At 38.1% G+C, this 20,537-nt stretch overlaps 1 protein-coding gene across 1 annotated transcript; it reads right to left on the reverse strand.

Moving 5' to 3' along the window:
• Positions 1-249: 249 nt before the first annotated feature.
• LOC110108531 lies at positions 250-18,585 on the reverse strand. The gene is made up of 4 exons (XM_020839208.2): positions 18,434-18,585; positions 18,211-18,288; positions 833-928; positions 250-561 (listed from the first exon to the last, which is right to left on the reverse strand). Exons 1-4 carry the CDS (start codon positions 18,434-18,436, stop codon positions 493-495), a joined length of 246 nt encoding a protein of 81 aa, XP_020694867.1. The 5' UTR covers positions 18,437-18,585; the 3' UTR covers positions 250-492.
• Between the last annotated feature and the right edge of the window lie 1,952 nt (positions 18,586-20,537).

Below are 20,537 nucleotides of genomic sequence, written 5' to 3' on the forward strand. Positions count from 1 at the left end.
CAACAAGCCAACGAGCTAAGGCTAGCTCGAACTCAAACTCGTACAACATACGAGCTTGAATTTAAGCTCAAACTCAAGTTTATGGCTCAATATGTTCTACTCATGAATATACGAGCTCGAATTTATGCTCGAACTTGAACTTGTGACTCAACAAATCCGACTCACTACCTTGTCAATGAGTCAATTATGTCTCTCTCTTTCTCAATAAGTTCGGCTCATGAACTTGAGGACCCTCCAAAGAAAAACTAATGCTATCGAAATTATTGTTATGATATATGATATTTTTCTGATTACTATTGCCAGTGTACCTCAAATTTTCAATCCCGTTTCATCATAGGATCAAGTTCTCTTAGTCTTTATTTATTCCATGAATTTCAGAGCCTCCTCCACATGCTTGTGTGCAACAAACACCAAGTTACTTAAAACAGTTAACGGGATATAGATTCACATGCCTTACAGAATAAAATGGTAGAAGCTCCCAATGAAAGATCACTAGTCTTGTTTAGCGTCATCCTGAAGGGACTTACTCTGCTCTGACTCTATCTGTGGGTCTCCTACATGCTGCGAGGTTCAGGAGAAGAAGATCAAATGAGAAGAATAATATTATAAGATCGAGGGTATGAGGCTTATAATGCTGATGTAAATGGCAGAATAAGGATTCGCGGTGAATAAGGCTTTGTTTGGGACGGCTTTTTTATTGCTTCTTAAAATAGCTTCTTAGTTTAAAATTTAAAATTTTTATACTAGAAAACTGCTTTAAGAAGCAGGAAAAAAGCTGCCCAAGCTATTTAATGCAGAATGCCTAAGAAGAACGGCAAGAATAAGAGTTTACTTGGGCACTTTTGTTGCCAGCAGGCTTGTATGGACAAGCTGGAGGGACCCTCTCTGGCGTTTTGTATTCCCATCCGAAGAGTCTGTACACCTTAGCCTGTGATAAAGAAATGTATAAGCACAAATAGGTTTGGCAAGCAGAGAGCTGCGTTGGTTAGTAAAGCAGAATTGTATTTCACTTCGATAATATAAGCTGCCATATTTATATCTTTAAAGAAGTAAACTTTTTATACTGTTTTTATATCGTTTATGTTCTAAAATAACATAAAACCATGTTCAGCACGCTTATAATTTTCTCATCAAGAATTTGTGAGACCGGTCCAGCCGGTCCGGGCGAAACAGGTGAAACGGATCCTGTACGTGCCGTTCGCACCGCCTAAGTCAATTAGGACGGATTTTCGAGTTAGTTTAGGAGGGAAATTGAATGTAGGGATTATTTAGAGGTTTCCTTTTGAATTGTAACTTGTAAGCATTAAATAGTTTATTTTCCTATGGTTATGGCATCTTGAATTTAGATGAAATTTTAGATTTCTTAGATTTAGGTTTTTTTTTGGGCTCTAGCAGCGTCTAGAGATTTGGGAGAGAAAGATACTCTTGAATAGAGGATCAATTGTATCTTGGTATTTTTCGTTTCCCTTTCATCAAATAATCAAATAATACAAATTATCTACTATTTCGTGATTTTGTGTGGATTTTTGTGGAGAATTATCGCTGTTTTCTAAAGATTGATAGGAAATACTTGAGATCTACACGTGTTTCCTACCAGAATCATCAATTGAGAAAATTCAGCTCCAAAGATCAATCATAAGGCGCCCAAAGAGAAAGCCAACAAGCCCGCTTCCCTAATATTATCCTTTCCTAGGCTCCCAGCCCATGTTAATTCCAGCTGTGACCAACCACTGCAATCCTCCCATCAAACACCAACATCAAGAATTCTTCACAAAAATTCACAAAAAAACACGAAACAGTAGATAATTATATAACAAAATAATAATAATAATAAAGAAATCATAAAAGAGTCACATAAACCTTAATTGGAAATAAGGGAGTCACAAATCAAGATAACACAAGCCGGATACATAGGAGTCATCGAGAAGCCATAAATCCCTCAACAAAATAAACAAAATTGCAGCTGACAACATCAGAGAATCAATCAAATAGATGAAAGCTGCAAGTAACCAAAATAGGGGACCATTGCAGGTAGCCAAAACAGGGTATCAACCACAAAAATCAATATTAGGTACTCTTGGCAACGGTAAGAAAGGGATACAGGTACAAATCAAACTTTCATAACAAGGAGACATCTAAAGCATATCCATACAATCCACTACCGAAATTTAAAACAGTAAAATAAACTAAATTTCAACTAAAAGTTCAACTTTTTTATTTACCATCAAAGCTCAAATATTAAGCTTTCAAAGACACTACGCCATATTTGCATACGATGTATTAATGACAATAAAAAATTGCTTGAGCTCATTTGTAAAGATTTCTCATTGGGCGATAGGCAAGGTTCTAAAGTAATTGTTTACCTACATCTTTGGGTGATCTTGGAATACACAATCTCAACCAATGGCGAGTGACTTTATTTGCAAAATTAGCAAACATACTAATAGGAAATACTTGATTTCAAGTATTTCCTATTCACTTTTACAACAAATCTCCAAGCAAACTGCTGTTCACGGCAGGAAAACAGCAAAAACAGAGGGAAATCCAGGAAAATCTGCGAGAAAACTTGAGAAAAAACTTGTATTTTACTGGTAGATGCAAGGAAGATAGCAAAGATACAAGGATCCTCTATTCGAGAGGAGGATCGCACTCTCCCAATCTCTACAATTCGATCTAGAGCCCTAGCCACCAAAGAAGAACAAGAAAACTCTCATCAAAATATGACATAACCCTCATCTATCCTTTTCTCCCTCCTTAATGCATACAATTCAAAAATAACATAAAAGGACCTAATTGCCCTTGCTTCCACTCCTTTTGGCTCCAAGATTCAATTTGAAAAACAAGTGGACCCCACCTTCCTCCCTGTTGTTTCCGTCGGCTTCCTTCTCTCGTAAACGAACTGAGCCGGCCCAATGGATTGGGCCAGCTGGACTGGTCCTCTATGGACCGGTCTAACATTACCGCCCTCCCAAAGAACCACCTTGTCCTCAAGGTGGAAGTCAGGAAACTATCGCTTCATCCGCTCGTATGACTCCCACGTGGCCTCGTAGTCAGGGAGGTTCTTCCATTTGATCAGGACTTCTGTGGCTCCATCTGCTTTCTAACGAACCTCCATGAGCTCCAAAGGTTCCAATATCATTTCCATTTCATCTGTTAATGTCCCTTGTAACTCAGAACTAGTAGCATAATCTCCAATGGCTCTCCTTAGCTGGGATACATGGAAAACCGGATGGATCGTCGCTGTCGGTGGTAACTTCAGACGATATGCTACGGCTCCAATTTTCTCCAGTACTTCATAAGGACCGAAGTACCTTGGAGCAAGCTTCTCATTCCTCCGGTTGGCGATCGTTTTCTATCGATATGGGCGGAGTTTCAAAAATACCTTCTCTCCCACCTCAAACTGAATATCTTTCTGATGCTCATCAGCTTGTTTCTTCATAATCTGTTGAGCCCTCAACATATGTCTTTTTAACTCTTCCAGTGTTTTATCCCTCTCCTCCAAATACTCCTCTACTGAAGACACGGGTGTGCTGCTACTCCCAAAATGCACCAAGTGGGGCGGATCCCTTCCGTACAACACCTTAAATGGGGTCATCTGAGAGGCTGAATGAAAAGAGGTGTTGTACCAATACTCGGCCCATGATAGCCATTTAGCCCATAGCTTGGGTGTTTCTGATGCGAAGCATCTCAGATAAGTTTCCAAGCTCCGATTGACTACTTCTGTTTGGCCATCCATCTGTGGGTGATAAGCCGTACTCCTCTTTAGCACCGTCCCCTGCAGTTTGAACAATTCTTTCCAGAAATGGCTGAGGAACACTTTATCTATGTCTGATACTATCACCTCTGGCACTCTGTGTAGTCTGACTATCTCCCTGATGAAGACTAACGCTACTGTTACTGCGGTGTATGGATGACGTAGAGGAATAAAGTGAGCATATTTGCTCAATCTATCCATTACCACCAAAATCACAGTGAATCCCTCAGAGTGGGGTAGCCCATCAATGAAGTCCATAGATATCTCCTCCCAAACTCGTCCTGGTAACGCCAATGGTTGTATTAACTCCCCTGGTGACATAGCTAGATACTTATTTCTTTGGCACACCTCGCATCTGGATACCATCTCTTCCACATCTCTATGCATACCTTTCCAGTACAGCTCCGCCGCTAGTCTCCTGTAGGTTTTTAGTACTCCTGAATGACCTCCTACTGCAGTTCATGGAACTCCTGGAGCAATTATGGGATGTGTACTAATGTTCTGGGTAACACAAACCTCCCCTGGTACAACAATCTCTCCCCCACCAATGAGTATCCTGAATGGCTGCCCTCTTCCTTCAGTAAGTCAGCTCTGATCTTGCTTAGTTCCTCGTCCTTGGCACTTTCATCCTTTATGGGTTCCCAATCTAGAATCATTGGGACTGACACAGCCACTGTCTGCAGCTCCCCCATGCACCTGGACAAGGCATCTACTACCTTATTTTCTACCCCTGGCCTGTACTGAATCTCAAAATCATACCCGAGCAGTTTGGATAGCCACCTCTGATGCTCCTCTGTCACTATGCACAGCTCCAGCAAATATTTCAGGCTCCGTTGGTCGGTTCTGACGATGAAATGTCTTCCGAGTAAGTAGAGGCGCCACTTATGGATGGCCAAAGCAATTGCCATCAACTCTCTCTCATAGACAAATTTCAACCGGGCTCTGACAGTCAACACCTGACTGAAATATGCAATGGGCCTGTGACTCTACATCAGCACTACTCCTAGTTTGTATCCCGATGCATCTGTCTCCAATATAAAGGCCTGGCAAAATCCGGTAAAGCTAAGACTGGAACTGTGGTCATAGCTTTCTTCAACTGCTCGAATGTTGTCGTAACTGCCTACCCCCATAAGAACCCATCTTTTTTCAACTGCTCGGTGAGTGGCCAATCTATGGTGTTGTATCCCTTCACAAATCTTCTATAGTACCCTGTAAGCCCAAGGAATCCCCTCAGCTCCTTTAGCTTTTTGGGCAGTGGCCACTTAAGCATGGCCTCAATCTTGGACTGATCTGCTACTATTCCTTTCTTGGATACCACATGCCCCAAGTATTCCACACTAGCTTGTGTGAAACAGCACTTCTTCAAGTTAGCCCTCAACTGGTGCTCCTGGAGAACCTCTAACACCTTTAAGTGTCCCCAATGCTCCTCCTCTGTTATGCTATATATTAAGATGTCATCGAAGAATACCAACACAAATCGCCTGAGATACCATTTGAAGATCTTATTCATGAGAGCTCGGAACGTGGCTAGAGCATTGGTGAGGCCAAAAGGCATCACTAGGAACTCATAGTGGCCCTCATGAGTTCTAAAGGCGGTCTTGGGCACATCTTCTTTCTTCATTCGTATATGGTGATATCCTGATTTTAAGTCTATCTTGCTGAAATCACTGTTCCACTCAACTCATCCAGAAGCTCATCAATCACTGATATGGGAAACTTATCAGGTACAGTTTCCTTGTTGAGTGCGCGGTAGTCTACACAGAAACGCCAGCTGCCATCTTTTTTCTTCACCAATAGAATAGGACTAGAGAACGGGCTAGTGTTGGGCCTGATAATCCCTGCTTCCAGCATTTCTCTGATCAACTTTTCTATTTCATCCTTCTGAAACTGAGGGTAACGGTAAGGTCGTACGCTGACAGGTGACACTCTCTCTCTTAAGGTGATGGCATGCTCCTGCTCCCTGGGTGGTGGCAACCCTAGAGGGAGTTGAAAAACCTCCTCGAACTCCTGGATCAAAGGCTGCACAGAGAGAGGTATGTCTCCCCCATCCTCCACACTCACTCCCTCTAATCAGTGTAATTCCACCAAGTAGCCTTCCCCCTCCTCCTGAATTGTTTTGATTAGGGATTTAAGAGAAACCCCTGCCTTGGTCAGCCCTGTATCCCCTTGAATCACCACCCTCTTCCTTCCACCTTTCACCAACTCCATCCGCAGCGTGCCCCAATTGACTTTGGTTTCCCCCAAAGTCTGCAACCACTTCATCCCTAAGATGACATCCGTACTCCCCAATTCTAGAGGAAGGAAGTCTTCCTTCACTTGTATGCTTTGGATCATCAGTACCACCCCCCTACAGGCTCCTCTTCCCATTTCCACCTTCATCGTGCCCATCATCACCCCATAGCCTCCAGTATCTACTAACTTCATCCCCAGCAGCTCCACAATCTGGGTGGAATTGAAATTGTGGGTTGCCCCACTATCAATCAACACCACTACTCCACGGTCAGCTATCTCTCCTTTTACGTTCATAGTGTGACTCGGAGTAAGTCCCACTACGGAGTTGAGAGAGACTTCTGACACATCCAGATGCATCTTTTCCTCCACCTCAGAATCGCTTCCCCCACCCTCTTCGTCTTCCTCGTCTTCACAAACGAGGAGAACTTGAAGAGTTCGATCCTTGCACTTATGCCCTAACATGTATTTTTCATCGCATCGGAAGCACAGCCCTTTTGTTCTTTTCTCCTGCGTTTCTTTCTCAGTGAGTCTCTTGAACTGCCCCCCATTTCCTCCTCATGTGGCTTTCTCCTTCGTTTCTTTCTCCTTCGTTTCTTTCCTCCCCATTTCCTCCTCATGGGGGCTAGGTGGGTAGTCGTCCACCTGTAAGTGCCTCCTGAGCTGCTGCTACTCCTAGCTCCATTCTCCAGGTTCTTTTGATTTTCGACCAACTGTGCAAGCTTCATGGCCTCCCCCAAGTCCCTGGGCATCAGGACCTTCACCGCTGCTCGAACCTCGGCCTTCAACCCCTTCATAAAATTCCCCTCCAGCACCGTCTCGGACAAGCGCTCTACCATGCTGGTCAGATGCTCAAACCTCTCTCGGTAGTCCGCCACAGACCCCTCCTGTACTAGAGCAAAGAACTGCTCATAGAAGTCTCCTCCCCAGTCGGTTTGGAAACGCTCTAACAAACTGTCCTTGAATTCTCCCCAGCTCCGGATAGGTCTCCTCTGATCTCTCCACTGGTACCAAGAGAGTGCATTCCCTTCCAAATACAAGCCCGCTGCCGATAACGATGGATTTCAGAGTTGGTGTTCTTCACCGCTGGCCCTTTAGCATCAGACGCCGCCGATTGGGTTTGAACTTCAACATCTTCTTCATCATATCTCGTAGATCGGCCACTTGCCCCTCCATGGAAGACATTCGTTCCTCCACGGTCTCCTTGATTTGATTTATTTCTCCTTCAATTCTCTCCTCCAAAGCATCCACCTTCTTAGCCGCAATCTCCTACGGCTTGCAAATTATGAGAAGATCTCAGGATTTGAAAAAAATTTCAGCAATTTTCTCCTTCGCCGGTGCAATTTCAGCCGCTGAAATCGGACAAAAACAGCCCACGATTTGTCCCAAGACTTGCTCTGATACCAATTTGATAGGAAATACTTGATTTCAAGTATTTCCTATTCACTTTTACAGCAAATCTCCAAGCAAACTGCTGTTCACAGCAGGAAAACAGCAAAAACAGAAGGAAATCCGGGAAAATCTGCGAGAAAACTAGAGAAAATACTTGTATTTTACTAGCAGATGCAAGGAAGATAGCAAAGATACAAGGATCCTCTATTCGAGAGGAGGATCACACTCTCCCAATCTCTAGAATTCGATCTAGAGCCCTAGGCACCAAAGAAGAACAAGAAAAACTCTCACCAAAATATGATATAACCCTCATCTATCCTTTTCTCCCTCCTTAATGCATACAATTCAAAAATAACATAGAAGGACCTAATTTCCCTTGCTTCCACTCCTTTTGGCTCCAAGATTCAATTTGAAAAACAAGTGGACCCCACCCCATTTCCTCCCTGCTGTTTCCGCCGGCTTCCTCTCATAAACGAACTTTGATTGGGCCGGTTGGACCGGTCCTCTATGGACCGGTCTAACACATACTTATTTTTAATTCATAGAGGTGATGAGGCATATTGTGACTATTGGGGTTTTAGACAGAAATGGGTATTCTTGGACCTAGCGTTTGATCTATTTTGGTTCCGCAGTTGTGCATTTCTAAACTAAGAGAGAGATGTGGGGTGATTAATAGTTATTAGTATTTATAGATGCTTAGATTTTTTGTCCTTTCATGCTGCTGCTTTTGAATTAAATAATGTGAAATCGAATGAGAATGAGTTGATTAAAAATTTGCCTTATTTTTATTCCAAATAATGTCAAGGATAATTTTAAAAGGTATATGAAAAGATATATGGAGCGAATATAAAATATTTTCAGGCTGGTTCATAATCATATTAATTATAATCAAAACAACTCAACCCATATTGATGCAGCATATAAATCACATCAATTCAGACACAAGGAACTAGCCCTCCCCTTTCTCTCTCCCTCCTTTTAGTTCCTTTCCTATTTGTGCATGTAAGATTTTCCAAGAGACCTATTTATATGTTATTTAACTAAATGAATGAAATTATTTCTGATTGAAAAGAAAATTTGGAGTTCTTTCAAATATGTGGAGGCTATACCATGCAAAGAGGAGACTTGCTGGTCTTTGATAGGAAACAAATGCAGAAATTATAGAAATCTTGGCTGAAATTTGAAATTTCAGTTAAGTTTCAAGCAGGATTTTGAGATAAATTCCTAGACAAAACACTAGGGAGCTTGATAATTGATAAAAAACATAGAATAAAACAAACAAGTTATGATGGATCTTCAATTCGAGAGGAAGATCCGGCTCTCCCAATCCCTAGCTGGTGGCTAGAGCCCAAAAACCTAAAGATAAAACTCAAAAATCAGCAAACATATCACATAACCCTAACCCCTTCCCCCCTATTTAGAAAATACAAATAAAAACATAATTTCTAACAGTCCTTCCCTGAATAATTTCCCTCCTAAACCGCCCCCTCCTATTTGAATTTTCCATCAATGCATGGGCCCCACAAGGGGGTTCGCTGATCCCCTATTCTGCCTGGAATAAACCAGAAGTCAACCTTGTTGTTGGGCCGGTTATCAATACCCCCCTCCCAAAGAACCATCTTGTCCTAAAGGTGGAAAGACGGAAATTGGTGTTTCATCCGCTCATACGGCTCCCAAGTAGCGTCATACTCAGGTAGGTTTTTCCACTTAATTAGCACTTCCTTACTTCCTCCCTCCCCCTGTCGTACTCCTACCAACTCCAGCAGTTCCAAAACCACCTCCAAGTCATTTGTCAGCGTCACTCGTAACTCTGTAATTGAGGTGTGATCCCCTATAACTCTCCTCAACAGTGGCACATCGAATATCGGATGTATGGTCGCAGTTGGATCCGTATGGACTCACTATTGTTTGACACAACCAAAACCCGACGCAAATTTGAAAACAAGTCGAAAATTTCAACCCAAACTCAACCTGTCTGGTTTTTAGGTTGACTCGACAACACGAAAGCCATGGGTGGGAGACAGCAACAAAGAGCGTAGCACAGCTGCAACACGAGAGCGGGAGTGTGGGACTTCGGACACCACACAAGGGCGGGCTAGGCCACGTGCTGGACTACACCTGTGCAAGTGCAAGCAGAGGCGCGGGAGTGCGAGACTTCGAGTTTGGCCGTTCAGGCTAGGTCGCTAGGGTTATATGCCCGTTGCATGAATGCAAGTGACGGCGGGCGTGGCAGTGCTGCGCTTAGATCTCCAGATCTCTATTGTGTGTAAATGACTGAATGAGCCGTAGCAATCATCGTGTACCTTAGTGCGAATCAATCGCATCGCGAATGGCAACTATGTGCGGTGCGGGGGCGGGAGTGCCTAAGCAAGGGACTCGTGTAAAATAAAGTTTTCAAGTCAACCCGAACCCGACCCGATTTTACAAATGGGCCGAAAAAAGAAACCTAAACCCGACCTGTAAGGCAAACTGGTTGACCCAAACCGGGTCGGGTTTCGAGATGGGTCAAATATGGACACCCCTAAGCAAAACCATATAATGGGTTGCAAATGAATCTTTATAGTGAAATATTAATTACATGGATCTACAAATAGATACAAGACTCAACTAGTTACAAAAAAATTCACTCAAATATTTGGAATAGGCTATTAAGTAAAATTTGCTCTTGTTGCTAAATTTAACACAATTCAATATTTCCTGTCCATAGCTATAGAACTAGATTATCATCCTCAACAGATTGAGATATTTTGTGATCGAGCACGGCATAAAAAATTTATACTATCTAACTATCCCAAAGGACAAAAAATATTATTTCATTATGAACTCAATAACAAAACTTACAAAGTCACAATTTTAATTTTAACAGAGATTTTTCTTCATTCAATATTTGGTTGAATATAGTTTATTTTATTTTGAGGTACAGATGCCCATAGGGGCAAGCCCTTATAATTAATTACATCTAAAGCATTTGTTACTTGAGAGTTGAGAATACTTTAGATTAAACTAGTAATTTCTTTTTTAGAGTCATCAAAATATTGTCTAATTTTTCATTTTAAAATTTATGAAATTCTTGTTCAAAGATTTGGTTTTTGGAATTTCAAGAAAGATGTGATCAACTCTGAATCAGATTTTAGGAATGAGAGCCAAATAAATGAAATGTAGGAGTACTTGATCCTGAGGAAACTCAAAGGTACTTAAATTATTCTATGTTAGATTTTATATCTTAAAAATTAATTTTTTTATTAAAGTTGACCAATTTGATTTAGAATGTTAGGGCTTACATTCCAACAACATATGTTAAAGAAAATACCCGGAATGTGAGGGCTTATGAAGTGACTGGAAGTCAACAGCAACCTCGGATCCTAAAATTATGATGAGGACTATTGAGGGTAGTGCATCGAACCTAAGTATAATGGAGTGCAGAGGGCTTACGAACCTACACCTCACATGAGACATAAGTCAACCTAACTACAAAATTTACAATCCTACCTATAAAGGGCTAATAACTAAACCCACCTAACTGATTTTAAAATCATATAATTCAGTCTCAATGCATATGAAGATTAGGGATGTTTTTTTATATAGAAAATACGGCTTACAACTTGACTTTTAGACAAAGATGCCTGACTCTATGATTATACATATGATGACTCACTAAAATGCAAATTTTTATTACCGGTCTTTAAGTGAAGGCTTTCTACAAGTGATACACTGGTCATGCATGATCATCTTAATTTTTGAAAACTTTGTTCCTTAGAGTGAGTCATGCAATTTTCTTTTTTATTTAGAAAATTGGTTATCCTATGATTAATTTTAGATTGTTTATATGTTAGTTGATAGAAAAATTAATTTTATTCTAAGAGTCTACCACATAATAAAAGTTCATGCCACGCCCAAACAATGAAAGTGAAGAAACCTAAAAAAGTATGAATTTCTAATGCGCACTCAGTAAACAATCAAAATATGCTTATATGTATAAAATCAATCAAAACTGAAAAGAAAATAATGTCCAAATTATTATAATCATGGTTGTTTGCTAAGTTGACCATCATTATACAACCCAGTAATAATTACATACTTGACCTATAGGGAGTTCGAGCTTTGGCTTTCTATATAGGTCTTGGGCTTCGCTTATGGTAGATTCATCCTTCTAATTCACCCCTCTTGTAATTGTATCCCACTAGCTTAAACATGCATCCTAAGTTTAACAAAAACATTTTGAAATGTAAAAGACAGTCTACAAAATAAAAAGAAGATTAATCTACAAAACAGAAAGAAGATTAGAAGCAGTTTATATGACAGCAATAAACATCACATAATTGCTTGACACTTAAAATGTTAAACCTTGTTTCTATCATATTAATCATGCCTCCTTGGAGGGTTTAAGCAGTGCTTGCAAGCAAACAATGTTAAATAATCATGACTTATTTTTATCCCCTCTTGGACATGACAAGTTGCAAAAAAAGCAAGTATATCTCTATCCTATCCACTTAAAGACAAGTCCCAACAGTGCAGATAATTCAATAGGTATCACACCACAATATCAACCACATGCGCAGAAAAAGAAAAATCATAATCTTAGCATGCCTAAGGGCTATGCACACCTAAGTGTGTGTCAGCTGTGCAGTATGTCATACTACAAATAGTGTCTTGTTTTATTAAGGAATAAAAGATGTTTAATTTTAATCTATGGGTGGTTTCACTTTAAGTTGTTTGTAACTTAAACTTTTATTTGATTTTTATTTATTTCATATTCAGAAGGATTGTGGAGAACCTATAAAGCAGCCACTATTTCTTTAAGGCAAGCTTGCTACTTGTAGAATCCTAAAATTCAATGATGCGGGCATTCCACCTTTTAGGGTGGAATGATTAATCATTGTATTAAAGAAACCTAAATAACTTTTTAATAATTTTGAGATTATCTTGATGTTTGGATAAGAGAGAATTGTCTACCTAATAGGATAAGATAGGTATTTCAAAGGATTTTACTTAGGACTTTGTAAAATTCTCATAAGAGTAGGAAAGCACTTGTTTTATTAAGTGAAAAGATTATTTAGAGATTGGGTCTAAGGTTGGAAATTTTCCTAAGACTTTTAGAGCCCATAGGGAAGAGAAATGACTTGTAACTTTAGAGTTATAAATCATGAAGCAATAATTAAATTTTGTATTCAATGATGCATGATTATTTGTCTAGTTTAGATTAGGAAAATATGAAAGGGTGACATACAAATTTAGGCTACAAGTCACAATGATTTTTTATTGAACTTTCAGGTGTTCATAGAGAGAAGTACACCCTTCCAACTTGGGTTGGAAGGACAAAATAGAAATAGGATTTTAATTCTGATGCTAGAGGTGGATTATTTGTTGATCTTGGTTCAACAAGTAAATGATTTAGTGTGAATTTTCTACAACTTTGAAGTTGAGGGGGGAAAGAGAAGGAACCTATAGCTTTTGGGCTAAAGTGAGAATTTTCTAGGACTTCTGGAGTCCATAGAAAAAACAAGTGACTTATAGTTTTGGCACAACAAGTCAAGAAGCATTCATTGAATTTTGTATTCAATGATGCGTGATTATCTACCTAATGTGGTTTAGCTAGATGTGAGAAGCAATATGCAACCTAGATGTTGCAAATTGGAGGAGTTTCTTAGAAAATTTGGTGTTCAAAGAGAAAATGATCATTCACTTAATTTAGGCTAAATAAATGAAGGAGACTAGGACTTGGATCCCATGTCTAAGGGATTATTTGTTAATTTTATTTTTAACAAGTGAAGTGGAAGAACTTAAAGTTTGGTCTCAAGTTCAAGGGCTTCGTACAATGATATGTTAAAGTCTTCGAATATTTTAAATTATCATGCATGAAAGAGGGAATGATAGTTATTTGTTGATTTTGTATTTAAAAAAATCAAGTAATCTAGGATTTGGCCCTAAGAGTATAGTGTTCATGTAATGATATGTCTGAAGTCTTCAGAAACTTCAAGTCAGCATACATGAGAGAGGAGAAAAGTTCATTTGTTAATTTTGTGTCTCAACAAATGGAGAAGGCATAGAATTTGATCCTAAAATCCAATGAACTTATGGCAGGATATATCTAGGATTTTGGGGAAATCCAAACATCATGCACAAGAGAGGAAAAACTACTAAAAGAGAGCTTTTATATTTCATTTGAGTGTTTTGGACTCATTTGGACAGGGAAGATTCATTTGGATTCCTCTAAATAAATTTTGCAGATCAATTTTGGCATGATCTAAGAGAAACTTAGGAGTGATGCATGAGAATATTTATTACTCTAAAGCTTTAAATTTTGTAAAATGTCACATATGAGTTTGATTGGCCCTCTATATTACAAAATTTTCAACATAAACCTTAGGGGGTATGTAAGAAGTTTCACAATGATTTAGAATTGCTTTAGACCAATTAAATTCACATATGTGCTTTTTCCAAATATTGCAAGGAGCTACAAACTCCAACGTATGCAGGCTTCTACAACCTATATCAACTTTGTCATGATACAAGCATTGGGTGATTTGCATTCTAGAGGATACTCACTACCCTCCTTAACCATTTGAAATAAGAGATGCAAAGCATGCTTAAATAATTTAGAAACATGTGAGGATTTGGTTTATGGGTCCTCGAAAAACCCACATCTACCTCAAATTTGCTCCATATTAAATAAGCATGTTTAGCAGTTCCCCAATGATTATATAAGTGTAAGAACCCTAGAGAAAGAGACCTACAATGTTTTCTAAACTCTTAGTATCATGCAATTTGTTTGATCAAGTGCATAGCCATCAAAATTAAATATGATGACTACGAAGCCTAGGTTTCTCATAGGCGATGGATTGGAAAGCAACACAAATGCTAAAACATGCATTTGGAGGATGTTGGACATCAATCCAACAACCCTACATGCATCGGCATGCTCTTTTGGCTCTCAAATGAGGACAATTCAATGAAAATCACCAGATTTTCATGAATTTGCTAAGGGAGCAGCAAACATGGGATTTATCTTGGGTTTCAAAATTAAATGCAAGGGTTTTCTAGGTTCCTAAGGCTTGGGGAGCATCATACACACATCCATTGGACAATATACCTAGGCTTTGCTAAGTTTTGAGGGATTTTACCTTGCCAGGTCCAATCACCGCGCTAATGAAATGTTATCGCCTTGCAAAAAGCGAGATGGAGGAAGGAGGTCGCTGTCCAAGGAGTTCCGGAAGTCGCTTTCCACGGTCATGAGGCCGGAGTTGGATATATGAGGAAAAGAAGCCTTTAAACTCCTTTGGCTATAGAAATATGGAACTACAATGGTCTAGTCATCCAACAATGAAATTCTTCTAGCCCTTGACTTTAGTTGGACAGCACCGCAAATGAAATCGGAGAACTCAATCACTTTTGCACGCACAGAGAACTCAATCACTTGATTCCCTCTCGATCGAGACTTCCAGTAACGAGCGTGAGAGGAAAAGCATCGATTCCTCCTGCATTCGACTCGACTCGTATACACAAATGCATGGGAGTTACCCCGCTCGGCTTCTACTCTATCCGACTCCAGACACCCAGCCGCCTGATTCATCCAAACTGCACGCATGCGAGAAGGCTCCCGCTCGCTCCCTTCAGCCTCGTAAATCACACGAAGCAACGAACCACTCTGGAAGGGAAGCATGAAGGAAGAACAAAGCCAGAGAAGACTGAATCCCCTCTCTGCCTTGTACACACGAAAACAAAAGGATATCCCGATCGAATCCCCTCTCTCCCGTTCTCTCTCGGCTCGGGACGCACATAGAAGTGAGAAGCCTGAAGAGGAAGCCTGCTCCTCTCGATTTCGTATATCCATAATATTAGATATCCCACTCTATTGCCTACAGGATTTGACGAGAAGCAACGCACGCAGACAACCAAAATCAAGGAGATTGAGGTCGTCGATTTGATTTCCTGATTTATGGAAGGATTTGAATTGATTTGGAAAGTCAATTGGGCTCATATTGAACCAATTGAACTGAAATTGAGCCCAAATCAAACTCAATTTGAATCGATTTGCGTCGATTCTAGTTCGATTTGGCCCGATCAAGTCAATTTGATGAAATTAAACTCGAATCGGCGGCGCTGATTTGAGTCAATTTAGGGTTCGACAAGGCTGATTTGGATTGATCGGGTTCAATCAAATTGATCAGGTCTGATTTGACTCGATTTAAATCGAGTTGAAACGAAAAATGCGTCAACAATGGGGAATGCATTGAAAACCCGTGTGCTTCCCTCATATTTCATGCTACCACACCCCTAGAATTTCTCCTTACCTGTCAACATGTGTTTCCCTCAGATTTCGTGCTACCACACTCCTAGAATCTCCTCCTCACAAATCATTCATTGCTAACATAGTGGCAATGCTATGGGAACCTTGGGATAGTATGTTATTCTCCTCAACTACATTGAAAAGGTTTTGAATCCAATGATAGATCACAAAGTCTCGCATTCTGAGCACTCTATTTTCTCTCCTATGCCTATGAGAAAATTTGGAATTTTTGCAAGACCATGGACAGTTATTCCTGTTAAATGCTTTTTTTTTTTAAGATTTCCAAGATTGTCGACAACTATTCTTGTTAATTGCATTTCCGGTTTTGTTTTCCTTATTAACTATTTTCAGTCAAGCCACATTAATATAATTACTTCTTTGATCTTTACTTATAGCTATGGTAAAAAAAATTCAATTTCTGCTGGTTCTTTTTTTTTGTATAAATATCTCAACTTCCTGCAGTAAAAAACAAGTGGAATGAAAACAGAATTTCTCTCTCTCTCACTAGCTTTATATATGTAATACAAAGTCATATACAAGCACACAAAATCTTACTTTAAATTATTATTTGCAACTTTTGATGAAAATCAAAAATATGAAGGAAATCATTTCAGAACATATTAGAAATGATGCTTAGAAATTCAGGGAAGCACCAACATGAAATCCATGCACTCTTTGAAACCTAGCTTATATCAACTTTGAGTAATATAAAACACGAAATTAATCCACAACAACAACAAGCCTTTATCCCACTGTGGGGTTGGCTACATGAATCTTTTTTCACCATTGTGTCAAATTAAGAGTCAAATTATTATTTAACTATGATAGAAAAAATCATTTTTAAAACTTTCTAACCAAGACTTTTTAGATCTACCTCTATCTTTCTTAACATAAGTCAGATCTAATACATCTACTCTCCTAATAGATTCATTAGAAGGCCAACATTTTATGTTACCAAACCATTTAAGGTGAGTCTCTCTAATTTTATATGAAATTGGAACTGCAACTTTTTTACATATATACTTATTTCACATTCTATCTTTAAGTTTAAAGCCACTCATCCACCTAAACATCCTCATCTCTGCAACATTTAACTTAAATTTATGCTTCTCTTTTAATAAACAACATTCAGCGCCAAAAAACATTGCAGGACTCACCGCCGTTTTATAAAATTTGTCCTTAAGTTTGAGGGGCATTTTTCTATCACACAACAAGTCCGAAGCATTCTTCCACCTCAACCATCAAACTTGAATTCTACTAATAATATCATCATTTATTTCACCATCTCTTTAAATAAAGACCCAATAAAAATATTTAAAATAATGAATTGTAGAGGAAAAGAAGACATTGACAGCAGAAAACTTATGCCTCGTGCATATACAAGGAGAACATCTACTCAAAAATATTCTAAGTAATCTATTTGATTAAGTACTTGACTCTCAAAACTATAATGAATACCACAACCGGTCAGAACTTCATTAAGAATAAAATTGAATAATTTTTTTAGATACCTCAAACCCCTATTTCTTATAACTGGGTTCTTTTCATAATTATTATATCTAATATCATGAATTCACTGAAGAAGCAATTATTAGAAAATGATAACAAACTATGACTTAATTAATTTGACTCCGCCCATCAAATATTGCCTAAATTCTAATGTCAATTAAGTTTTATTGAAAAGATATTCCATACTTGATTACTCACTGATTTTCCAAGCCAAAAGTTATAGAACACAAATAAGTAATAAAATTATGTTTTCTTCCGCAACTACAGTGTCCCAATAAAAGAAAAGGGGAAAGGATTGCATTTGGTGTCAAGAGCTCTTCACTTTCACATGACATGGTCTGGTAGAAGATCCAAATTGAATCCTTTTCTCCTCAAAATTGGGCAATATATTCTCACCTCGACCAGCAAAGTCACGGGAAGAAGCTCACGGATGATATCACACTGACAGGCACAAGAGGAGCAGGATTGTGGAATTGCAAAAGTGATAGGAGCTCACAAGAGAGCAAGCCGGCACAACGAATGTCACGCGAACTGTTAAATTCAACTTCTCCGGGATTTAACTTGGCAGTATAATTTAGATGCTGCAAAAAATTGCTCGGCGATAATTAACCTAAATCCTAGTTAAATCTTCCAAATTAAAATATTATTTTCTGCTAAGGATTTTGGAAATATTTATCAGCTGAAATTACGAATAGGGGGGACAAATATAATTCCCTTTTTTACTATTTCCATGGAGGTCCTCCTGCCCCAGTTCTAAATTCATTGGAAGGAGCAAAGAGAGCACTAAAAAAAAAAAGAAAAGGAAAAAAGAAAAAGAAAAACAAATCTAACATTATTCCCCTCCTTCAGCTATTTATAGTCTAATAGAACTGCAATGGGCCAAATTAAAATGCATCCATCCAATCAAAATTTGCGCTGGGTCAAATATTTGAAAAAGTGAAATAAAAGTTCTGCTTCAGCAGATATTCACTTAAGATCCCCCCAGAATAAACCCTAGAATTGAGAAAATTATTAAAAAAACGGAACTTAAAAAGCTTACCAGGATAAAATTGACAAGCAAAGGCAAGGCGTTCACCACCGGGATAAGGAACAGCGGCAAAAGGCAGGCTAAGCACACCTATAGATTGAAGAAGAACGGGCAAAAGAAAGGTTAATCTATTTTGCAATCGAATTTACAGAGTTTTGATCGTAGTAGAATAGATGAGCCCAAAGATGGAGAAGAAAAATGCAAATTTTAGGAAGAAGAACAAGCGAGGAATTACCATTTTCGAAGGGGTTTTGCTCTCGTTGCTTGACCTCCTGCAACCCTGTTCGTCTAGAGGAATAATCGATCGATACTCGATACCCGACGAGTCGTCTTCCTAATTATGGCTTGGAAATTTAACCAACAGTGGTTGGGAATTTTGATATTGTAGTCGAAAATTCGTAGGTGGTCAAATGTTTTATTTTTTTCTTTTTTTAATAATGAAATATGCTTAAAATTTGCATTCTAAGTTCTAACAAAATTAACCTCCCTATATTTAGAGATTATTTATTAAAATATATTAAAATTTTTTGATTTGATCAAGTTACAAACAATATTTGTATTAAACTTCAAATAAATTTAAAGAATAATTTTTTTTTTAATTGCTTGACCTCCTGCAACCCTGTTCGTCTAGAGGAATAATCGATCGATACTCGATACCCGACGAGTCGTCTTCCTAATTATGGCTTGGAAATTTAACCAACAGTGGTTGGGAATTTTGATATTGTAGTCGAAAATTCGTAGGTGGTCAAATGTTTTTTTTTTTTTTTCTTTTCTTTTTTTAATAATGAAATATGCTTAAATTTTGCATTCTAACAAAATTAACCTCCCAATATTTAGAGATTATTTATTAAAATATATTCAAAAAAATTATTTGAGCAAGTTACAAACAATATTTGGATTAAACTTCAAATAAAATTAAAGAATAAGCTTTTTTAATAATTTCAAAAATAAGCTTAAGGCTTCATTTGGGACAGCTTTAATACTATTTTCTAAAATATTTTTCTAATACAAAAAATTTGGGTTCTAAAAATTTTTATACTATAATATTATTTTAGAAAGCTGTAAGAAAATTACCTCACTCAAAGCCTTAGATTCAAATATATCTAAACAATGTTTAATTAAGATTTGAACAAAATTGAAAATTTATTTGAAAAGTTTGAAAAAGATTAAAAATAATATTTGAATAGGATTCAAATAATATTTGAAAGAATATTCAAATAAGGTTCAAGAAATTCTCGAAAGAAAGTAAAAATAAAATTCAATTAAATTTTAAATCATCCAAATATGATTTGAAGAATATTCAAATATCATTGATAGAAGATTTGAACATCATTTGAACAATTTTCTAATAAAATTTTAATAATTCAAGCATAATGCAAACATGATTCAAACAGCGTTATAATACAATAGAATTTAAGATTAATCTAGTAGAGTGTAATCACATCAACAACATAGTAAAGATTATAAATTAAAATAGCATATTGTAATCATCATAAGTAATAAGAAAATATACTTGTTGGATCCAAATATGTCCATTAATGACACCTGACCTTGGCCAACCTGCAAGTGTGCGACTAGGAACCTGTGTGAAAATTGAGAAAATGGGGGAATGCTCAAAAAGGTTGTAGTAAATACTCAAAATCTCAATAAGTTAGAATACGACTTGGTATCATAAGCTTCAAATATCCAAAAAAAAAAGCGTCAAATGATCCTCATCACCTTTTATTTGCAGTTATAAGGGCAATAGGAAATTTTACACCAAAAAAAGTAAAAAGTACGATGTTACACAGACTACCCAAAACATGTTTCATGTTCTAATTGATTAAGGGAGAGTGGGGATTGTAGAGCTCAGATGATCTATCTCTAAACAAACTCAACAGTGATGAGTATGCCCTATGTGAGCTCTATAGTATGGGCAAGCTTGGTTGTGCTGAGTTGGACTAGTAGATGAGTCAGCTAGCGAGTTTTGAGAAAAGGTGCTTGATGATTGAGTGATGTCTAGGGTTGTTGGTGAATAATGTTGAGCCTTGGATTGCTTGTAAGAGAAGGTGAATGAGCTAAGGGTGGGGAGAAGATAACCACAGTGGTCAGCTGATCACAATAGTGTGAATTGGGGGGCTCTCTATGTAGACACTTTTTTATAGTTAGACCTGGATATAAGAGGATGAAGACTCCAACCTCAAGTGAAGGTGAGTCATTATCATAATGAACTTACTAAAAGATCATCCAACTATTTCTTAGAAATACTGAGGTCAAAATAATTCGTTGTTGTAAGCAACATTGGATGTGAAACCTTAATAAGCTACTATGGAGACTAAATGTGCAAACCATGAAAACGT

The sequence above is a fragment of the Dendrobium catenatum genome, unplaced genomic scaffold (genome assembly GCF_001605985.2).
Source record: "Dendrobium catenatum unplaced genomic scaffold, ASM160598v2 fragScaff_scaffold_1163, whole genome shotgun sequence".
NCBI classification, from domain to species: Eukaryota; Viridiplantae; Streptophyta; class Magnoliopsida; order Asparagales; family Orchidaceae; genus Dendrobium; species Dendrobium catenatum.